Genomic DNA, 9,231 nt, shown 5'->3' on the forward strand with positions numbered 1-9,231 from the left:
CATACCTCATAAGATCGCAAGCTTTTCCCTGTGACAAGGGTGTGTCTGTGGAGAATTTATACCGGAGGATGTAGATAAAATACCATAAACCGCAATTTATCCGAAACTTACATCCCTAAATTCATTCAAGTATTACAGTTAATGAATAAATATGGAATTAGAGTGGGAGAAGAACTGGAAAAATCATGCGACATATTAGATGTGTGGGTGGATAGCGGAGTTGCGTGGGCATCGACACGCGAAAGAATGGAACCTGTCGATCTGATTCTGGAAGGCGTTGACCAGTTTCGAGGCTGGTTCCAGTCGCTTTCGTTAACTTCATTTGCTTTGAATGTTGGTTATAAATCTCAACGAAGTAAACTTGAAGTAAACCGAAAAATAACAATGTCTTGTGTTTCAAGTAATTCATTTGCCCCAGTCAAATTAGCAGGCTGGTATCAAAGCTAGTTAAGCAGAAATGCATTTGCGAATATCAAAGTGCAGCACCATTATTATGTATGTTAGTTTATTTTTATTACTTTTATCAAATCAGTTGAACCTTTTCGAGATTAAAAATCTTGTAAGTAGTTTATTTGAACGTCTTGGCTTATCATCTTTTTTTATTGGCCACTGCTATTTCAGGATGAATTACCATACAAGTATATCTATGTCCATGCTTTTGCAGTGGATGAAAACGAACAAAAGATGTCCAAATCAGTAGGAAACGTAGTCAGACCTGAACTGGTTTACTTTTCATTAAAGAAAACAAATCTGTGAAATAAATACCTAGGGAAGGACTAAATTCATCTTTAAATACCTGTACATTCTCACAGATTACTCCATAGAGATTTATCAAATATGGGTTACACAGTGCAGTTTTGTCTGTTTCGCCATTTTTTGTAATGCAGTTCAGTGTTTATGGAAGACATTCCATTTTTCATTTTTCAGTTTCTAATTGCATCTTTTCGTCGAGAAATTTAAAGGTGAAAATTTGATTAGGAATTACTGGGCTAACTAGAATTTGAACTGGAATTTCTGAAGTCAGTTATTTGTGTGACTTCTTGAGCAGATTACAGATGGATCATTGAAAGAGGAACCTCATGGCGCTGATGGTCTTCGTCTTTGGGTAGCACAGTATGGATGCAAAGGCGACAAAGCACGAATTGGCTCTTCAGTAATGGACGAAGTTAGGCGGAATTATGCACAATTACGTGCTTCATTCTGGTTCCTGCTTGGTGCAATCCACGATTACAAAGGAACCATCTCCTGTGATGAAAAATTTTATAATGATAGGGTGAGTATGCATAGCGCTTGAAAGAAATTTTTTATGGTACGGACGAATTTATAATTAAACTAAAATTAACAGATCAGGGAGGAAAAAACTACTTATGTCACTTTATTCTTATTCCTTATCATACTGTACATCAATCGGTTTTCAGAGGACTACTTTGTTTTTCATGCATTTAAATAGTTTATCACTGTTTAACAGGGTTAACGATTATTTTGCCACGTTTATCATTTATCTGAACAAATTATTTACAGAGAATTTTTTCTAGTACATTCTGCAAGAATTAGCAAAATTTACACAACGATGTCTCAAAAACTGGAACGAATATCGTTTTTCCTTAATGATTAACGAATATATGCAATTCTTGCAGCATCCGCTCAATTCACCTTATATTGTAAGTTTTTGTCCTTGTTTGGATTACAATCATCCAGCTAAGTAAATATAGCACTTTTTTTTAGCATTAATTGCAAGAGCTCTCCCCATTGTGAATTGCACAGCGAGAACCTCCTGAATGACACAAATTTTAATAGTAATTGAATGATTCTCTTGATTTTATGTAATGGTTAATTGCCACCGAATCTCCCTTTACATTTAGTGTGGCCTATTACACTTTATCAAGTTTTAAATTAAGAAAAATTGATTTCTTACGATATTTGGATTTCAGAGTGGTGTGAAAAATAGGCTGTACTGTGGAATGCTTGCTGAAAGACAGAGTGCCCAGGCAACATTAGCAAAGATTGGATTGAACTTAGCAGCACTTCTTGCTCCAATATTGCCTCATTTGGTGACGGAGTTTTTCATGTATCATCCAAGCGTTGAGGATTCTGCTGTTGCTCTGAAGGTAAAAAAAAAAAAAAAAAAATCATTTAGAATCCGATTATTTGCATACTCTTCTCCGGCGGTATCTTTTCAGTTTGGGATTGAGATCTTGATTGAAAACATTTTGCTTGAGGTCAAACTTTATTAGTCTTGTTTCTTGAAAGACTGCTTTCATTTCCAGAGAATGCAATCAATTTTACTGCCCAAATGACCCAAATATGACCGAATTGTATTCCGTCGTGGATCCTGCTCTTAGTATTCGATCTAAAATGTTAGAACAGTATGGACAAAGTGATTTATCTAGATTGGTACGCTGTTCATAAACCTTCACCGATCTGTAAATAAATCAGCTAGTGAGTAAAATGCTCTATATATCTGTTTATGTGAAATACAAAGATAAAGGAGGACTATCGGGTTGAGTAAACTTTTATGTTTATATTATTAATTACGTTTCATTTAATTCTGCTTGTTTTTAGGGAGTTTTGGTAAGAGGTCCTGATGTTAGCCTCCAGAAACTGTACCCACTACAAGCAGAATCATGTTCTTATCATTCTCAACTAGTGGAAATTCTTGGTGTTTCTATGGTTCGAATAGAATGTGATAATACCAGCGAGAAAGTCATAATTCATTCGGTGGCTTGCGGACGAGAATTGTGTAGACGTTGCAGAAGGAATGTCAGACTTAAAGAGGAAGAGTACTGCGATCGGTGCTCAAAATCGATAGCCGAAAATGAACTGCTCCAAAAAACGAATGCTAGGAATGATTTTTCGAAATCTCCATTTTCTTCACGGTAGTGCAAGTAGCGGTACTATAATTGACAATGCAAGTGATGTTTAATGCAAAATATGATCGGTTTGTAAATTTGAGACGTCTTGTTAATACCATGTTTCACAGAAGTACATCAGAAAGCTGTGAAATGTCAGTGAACTGAATTTCCGGTTGACACTCCATATAAAAATTTAAAAATTATTCTTTGGGTTTCACTCATCAGGCTTTCTACTGCTTCTGGAAATATCTGGTCAATTTGATTTGATTAATAAAAAATTAGAGGATTAAAAATAGAAATGCGTGATAAAGAATAGAGAGAAAATGAATCTGAAACGTCTCTAAATTTACAAAAGCCTCTCATTTATCATTGCATTCATCAAGGTAGCATCAAATTTTTTATCAAATATGATTGTCCGTGGTCTCCATACAAATATTTAACTGTTTTTAACAGACTTTGTTACCAGCTCTAGAAGTCATAGTTCACTTGCAGAATAAGAAATTTCCATTGCTTCTTCTGCTTCATTAGAATCTTAAATTTGCTTCGAAGCAGTTTACGGCTTCTTGTTATTGCTGTGGTGACCTTTATCATCAGTTAGTAATTTTTTTTTTATCAAATGATAAATAAAAAATTGAATAGGAGAAATAATTCTTGGTTATTGATCAGTATGTTTTGAACTCAAAATCTAAATATTGTTATTATTGCTGTGGTGCAAGAATGTTGCATAGTACATGAAAATTCCATTATAGAATGTATCAAGTGATATCGAATGGCTGATTAGGTTCGCATTGCTTCAACAAGTTTTAAGTTCTTCCAAGAACCAAATTGGAATGGGAATATTTTAGGTGAATTGGTTTTTATGCATCGGGATGTCAATAGCTATCATCCCAACCGAGAATTTAGTGTAAAAAAAGTAGGACTAATATGGTGGTGAGGAAGTATATGCAACGAGGAGATGCGCAAGCTTTATTCTGTTGTTTATATGTATAATAAGATGTGTCTACAGCTGTTTCGGAGAAGAAACTATTGAACACTAAGACATCTAGATATCGTGAAAATCGATTTCTCCGTTTTTTGTCGTGGTGGACAGGGCGAGGTGATGGTGATGCGAAGTGCTAGTATTACGGATGCAATACATACTGTAGATGCTTCCACGGCTGCAGCAAGCGCTACGTATGTTGACAATATGCTGCCCGATGAACATGAAAGCGTTTTTGTGGAGGTTTGTGATTTTGCGAAATAATTTAAAGAATTTCTCGATTTTTCAAATTTGCAGGAATAACTTTGGATTGAATGCTACAACACTTTCTTGTTTAACCTTAATTTCACCTGTGTTTTTTATTCCCCTACTTTATTTGTTTCCAGTTAAATTCTCTGTAGTTTTACTTTTGTTGTAGATTTACTAAATTATGAATTGGTACTTTTGGTTATTTCCTGCTTTTTGCGTTCTATACTGTTAATCTGTGCAATAAGGCTACAGGAAAACGATATTTTATTCCATTTTTAAGTTACATATATAGTTATATATAGGACATTAGAACAGCTTCAAACTACTTTAGAGTTATGGCTTTTTTTTTGTAAAAATTAGGGATTTATAATCACAAAGCAAACGATGATGTAAAATTGACGAATTCTTAGTGTGCAGAATATGAGTGCATACTAATGAGGTAGTGAGAGATTTTGAAGGAAAGGTGGAAGTCCTACAAAAGGATGTGGAACTCTCGTTATCGTCGTTCAGTTATCTAAAAGAGAATAATTTACAGATTCCTGTTGATAAAAGCAATGAAATGGAAATGGGGGTGGAACATGAGCGTCATGTTCCACATCATCATGATAGTCGACAAACAATTGGCAAGATAAATGATGAACTAAGATTTTCGATCATTGATGCCGTTTATCTTCGGCCTGCAATTTGGGATCACGGTCGAGAACTGAGAAATTTGGGCCAGCGAAAAGATCATTTCATCGAAATTGCTGCACTTCTTAGTACCGACGAAAACTTGCTTTCTTGTAAGCATCTTCAACATCTGAACTTTTCACGAAAAGCACATTTGCTTTTTTATATAAAATAAACGAATTCATGATTTGCTGGGTCAGCAAATTTGTAAACAATATCAGAAGAAAGTCAGTGTTGGTGGTTTCATATCAAACAACTTTAAAATAAGAATGATTAGAATAATTTATAATCAATCATTCATTATGGACAAAAGAAAGAGAGTTTCGAGAAAAAGTAATTCAGAAAAGAGTGGAAGTCATGGATAGAAAATTGGAACTACTGCTTATGGGACTCATGATAATTTCTGTATAAAACCAGCTTAAAACACTTGGGTTTTCGATGTCTTAACTACTATACGATAGTGATGAAATTTTTAATTTGACTGGTCGCCTTGTTCTCAATATATGATGTCCATCTTTTATTTCTATATTCAGGTCACGATATTGAGAAACAGTGGAAAAATTTGAAAGATTCTTACTTCAAACTTCGGAAGAAAGTAAAAATAGATGCTTCTGGGAAACTGGTACAACCACGCTGGAAATATTTTTCGGCTATGATGTTTCTTGATCGGCTCAGTAATGGCAGTGGTTCTTACTCAGAAGCAAATACTTCAGTATATGATGAAATAGATGCAGCAGTTGTTCATCAGGAACCCTTTCTTGGGAAGAGAAATGCTGACGGAAATTTAACAGCTATTGCCTCCGGGAGACACTTTGTTGATGGACGATGCAGGATAAGAAAGGCCGTGATTTCAGCTTCGAACACCATTGACGGAGAGTCAGCTGAATCGACAGTACTCGCTACAGAAGATGAATATTCTGCCTTTTGTAAGTTATATCAAGAAAACAGCTTTCCTTCATCTTTTTGCCTAAATTTCCTAGTTAAATTGTTTGAGAAAGCTACAGAATTGCTTCACTAATTTCCTCAGGCGTGTAACTCTAAATTACCAGAGGACAAAAAAAAAAAAAAAAAATTGAACACTAATACCTTTGCGAAAATTGAACATCACTTCCTGGATTGTGCCATACTTTTAAGATACGTTTTTTCTGTCTTCATTTTGAAATTGTTTAATACAAAGCATGAGTAAAGTCATCTTAGTCACTAATTACTAGTGTGAAATACAGATACTTAGCCACTAGAGGAAGCAAAATGGAAGGGAATTGATGATGGACTGTTGTTACATTGATTCACCATCAAGCTCAGTTTAGTCATGCTTCAGGTAATTCGTTGATCTACCCACTACGTGAGATAGGCAGCATGAATCGACTGGAGTATATAAAATTGCAAAAGGTGATCCGTGATGCAATACACGAAAAGCAAATGGAATTATTGGAAAATGAATCAGCAGAGCAATAAGACTGAACGTTTGCATGTGCTAGTCGTGCATGAAAAAAATACTATAAAATATAGAAATGAATTGGCTTTTTCCCCTTATTGATTCGTCAGGACACTGGTTATGAGAGCCTTGCACTAAATGAAAGTTGTAAATAAAACTTGGAAAATTGTAAAGGAGAATAAAATGAAGAAAAGAGCAATAAATGTGAGACTGTCCACATTTCCTAGCTCACTGTATATGCATACAGAAAGATCTATATTATCACTAATTTTACGGCATGGTTCAGATAAATGTGAGGAAAAATGAACGAAGTATCGTGCGTTACATGCTTCTTGCACTATTCGGTACATGTCTGTTCGGCTTCGCCGTTTTTCAATCTGTTACGTTCATTCTTGATATCCTTAATCTAGTGATAGAGATTCATTCTTGATATCCTTAATCTAGTGATAGGGACTGCTTCTTGTGCAAATGCTCCGAAACTTTTCCATAATGACCACTCTCATATCTGGCTATTAGTTGCAAACTCTGTTACTAATTTGAGATGCTGGCATTCTTTTTGTTCTTCCTAGGTTTTGACTAGCTATTTAGCATAACTCCCACTGAAATCCCGGTAATAAATGCAATAAACGTAATAATGGTAATAAACGGTAATAAATCAACTTCCTACCGCTTTTTTCATCTACATAACGGATGGGACACTTCGTCATTTCGCTATGCTGCGAATTCGGAGCTTTTGTGCGTCGTTTGTGGCCCGATCGCACTGTTAGCGGAAGAGAGGAAGAGATATAGTAGATTGGCAAGTGCTAGAGTAAGTTGGGGAAAACCGTCTTATTAGTGACACGGGAGACAGGGGAATGCAGTTCAGGCTTTTACAGTGTGGCATCTGTTGGGACGATGGCATTTGTTGATCAAGAGTTTTATTGAAAGTATTGCCTTGTGTGATAAGATTAAGTAGTATTGGTCAAATGCCGCTAATGTTTCGGATAGGTTGAATGGAGTGGGTACTAGCATTGTAAAAATTCGTTGGTCTTTTAATGAGTGCCAGAAATGAATGACATTTCAATGAATGGCAGAAAAGTATGGTGGTGGTAACTAGCTGGTAAGCGTTCCATTCATCCAAATTAGGCCGGATGGAATTAGAGTGAATTGGTTTAGGCATGAATTGAAATCAGACGTAAATTTACACAAATCATTTGTATGTGTGGAAGCTTTATTACCGTCATACTTAATTAGGATTAAATACAGGAATGCCACGAACGTATGATGAGGAATGCAGCTATATTGAACGCGTTACAGATGTTATGTACAGAATCAAAAAGGGATTCGTTCCAAATATGAATGTAAATTAACAAGCTTGTGTACAATCTTCGACTTAGGACATTGATATGCAGTACTGTATTTGTTGGGTCGTTTGCTATTAAGCAAGTAATCCACTAATTCCAATTTCACATTGCTTGCAAATTCTTTCTATTTTTCAAGCTTCAGAGCCTATTTGTTTTGTTTTAATTTCTTAATTTAAAAGTCGACAAGGTCACGATTACAAGTTTAGCAATTTTTTTGTAGGTAGAGGGACGCTTTTATGTCAACAGAGCTTTAGAAAAATTGATGTTTGAAGAATTGAGGAATTCATGTAGGTCGGATGGTATCGGCGGATTCTTACCCGCCGTACGCCAAGTTGGAAATGTCGCGGCACTGCCAGCTATTGTTAATGTAAGCAGAAATACGAATATAATTGTGTTTACTGCCTTTTAAATTTATTTTTCATAATAAGCTAGTATGTTATTTTTATTGAATGAATTTATACAGTCAATGAGTTTCAGGCGTCTGTTGGTCTGCCGGACATACATTCCGGTTACGGCTTTGCTATAGGGAATATTGCTGCATTCGATGTTTCTGATCCGGAAGCTGTCGTATCCCCAGGTTTTTTTTTGTTTTTGTCAATTTTTAGATTGTGTAAGTGTTCAAGCTTCTTTTAATCGATGTTTAAGCTATGGATTTTATATTTAATTTTCATTTCTATTACGAAATCATTTCTCACTACTGGTGCTTTCTCTACTACTTTTTCTCTCTGCTCTTCTTTTTCCGCCATGGTGGCGCTGTATAAGTTAAAAGGTGCATAGAACAGATTTGCTACCTTTTATCTTGCAATTCCCAACAGAGTGCGTTGAATTGTAATTCCTTTTCTGTTTTGAGTTATTTGAGCATTCCTTGTTATGCTCAAACAAGATGCGTTCCAGATATTATTTTGCTAGGCACATTCCACTCTATTTACTCTGTTTGAGATTACTTCCTATCAAGCTACGAGACGTCCTAATCGAATGACATTACTCAGATCGAAAGCATGTACTGGTGAAAGAAAAAATGATTCTAAATTTTAGCAGTAAAGTGGTTTTAGCAATAAAAAGTGAAATGGTATAGCAGTAAACTGCATTAATGATTGTTTAAAAGAAACTGAATAAGACGTACGATTTCGGAAAAAAACGAACAATCGAGTATGTAAGAAATGATGCCTTAATCAAAACAGTAAAATGTGAATTGATTAATTAGCGCTATCATTTTTTTTAGGTGGCGTTGGTTTTGATATTAACTGTGGTGTCCGTTTAATTCGAACAAACTTATCTGAGAAAGATGTTCAGCCATTAAAAGAACAGCTCGCTCAATCGTTATTTGATCATATTCCTGTGGGTGTTGGTTCAAAGGGTATCATTCCGATAGGAGCTCTGCAGTTCGAGGCATGTTGAAATCCAAGTATTTCCCTTGAAAAAGTACTTCCAATTGATTTTTTTCATCTCAGAAGAAAATTTCCAGTTTAGGAATGTCTTGAAATGGGTATGGATTGGACTCTTCGTGAAGGTTATTCATGGGCAGAAGATAAAGAACACTGTGAGGAATATGGACGGATGCTTCAGGCTGATGCTGCGAAAGTTTCTCCTCGTGCGAAAAAAAGAGGACTTCCACAGGTTTATTACGTATATATATATATATATATATATATATATATATATATATATATATATATATATATATATATATATATATATATATAG

The 9,231-nt window shown here is 35.3% G+C and overlaps 3 protein-coding genes across 4 annotated transcripts in view; all 3 read left to right on the plus strand.

Moving 5' to 3' along the window:
* Positions 1–2,880, plus strand: part of LOAG_16671 (isoleucyl-tRNA synthetase) — a gene marked incomplete at both ends in the record, with an annotated part of 9,110 nt that extends 6,230 nt beyond the window's left edge. The window contains 5 exons of the mRNA XM_020449321.1: positions 622–723; positions 1,049–1,273; positions 1,536–1,661; positions 1,932–2,108; positions 2,563–2,880. Of these exons, the coding sequence (XP_020307182.1) occupies positions 622–723; positions 1,049–1,273; positions 1,536–1,661; positions 1,932–2,108; positions 2,563–2,880 (948 nt within the window). The remainder of the gene's footprint in view (positions 1–621; positions 724–1,048; positions 1,274–1,535; positions 1,662–1,931; positions 2,109–2,562) is intronic.
* Positions 2,881–3,568: 688 nt separating this feature from the next.
* LOAG_10040 lies at positions 3,569–6,413 on the plus strand. Of its 2 annotated transcripts, XM_020448071.1 has the most exons (5): positions 3,569–3,697; positions 3,899–4,074; positions 4,616–4,862; positions 5,283–5,675; positions 6,068–6,413. In XM_020448071.1, the coding sequence occupies exons 2-5, from the start codon at positions 3,952–3,954 to the stop codon at positions 6,202–6,204; spliced, it is 900 nt and encodes a 299-aa protein (XP_020307183.1). In that variant the 5' UTR covers positions 3,569–3,697; positions 3,899–3,951; the 3' UTR covers positions 6,205–6,413. The 2 variants fall into 2 exon arrangements, with proteins under 2 accessions (XP_020307183.1, XP_003145615.1); XM_003145567.2 differs by having other exon boundaries at positions 3,686–4,074.
* Positions 6,414–7,349: 936 nt separating this feature from the next.
* LOAG_16672 (hypothetical protein) overlaps positions 7,350–9,231 on the plus strand; it is a 5,151-nt gene continuing 3,269 nt past the window's right edge. Inside the window, exons 1-5 of the mRNA XM_020449322.1 lie at positions 7,350–7,524; positions 7,748–7,894; positions 8,005–8,104; positions 8,750–8,916; positions 8,998–9,144. Of these exons, the coding sequence (XP_020307184.1) occupies positions 7,432–7,524; positions 7,748–7,894; positions 8,005–8,104; positions 8,750–8,916; positions 8,998–9,144 (654 nt within the window). The 5' untranslated portion in view covers positions 7,350–7,431. The remainder of the gene's footprint in view (positions 7,525–7,747; positions 7,895–8,004; positions 8,105–8,749; positions 8,917–8,997; positions 9,145–9,231) is intronic.

This window comes from Loa loa (genome assembly GCF_000183805.2).
Source record: "Loa loa unplaced genomic scaffold supercont3.12, whole genome shotgun sequence".
Taxonomy (NCBI): domain Eukaryota; kingdom Metazoa; phylum Nematoda; class Chromadorea; order Rhabditida; family Onchocercidae; genus Loa; species Loa loa.

Bases quoted from the DNA above. Each gene is read 5' to 3' on its own strand.
- LOAG_10040 (XM_020448071.1), top strand. From the start codon at position 3,952: ATGGTGATGCGAAGTGCTAGTATTACGGATGCAATACATACTGTAGAT. The intron at 4,075-4,615 runs GTTTGTGATTTT...AATAATTTACAG, and splicing joins ATGAAAGCGTTTTTGTGGAG to ATTCCTGTTGATAAAAGCAA. The intron at 5,676-6,067 runs GTAAGTTATATC...GTCATGCTTCAG, and splicing joins AGATGAATATTCTGCCTTTT to GTAATTCGTTGATCTACCCA.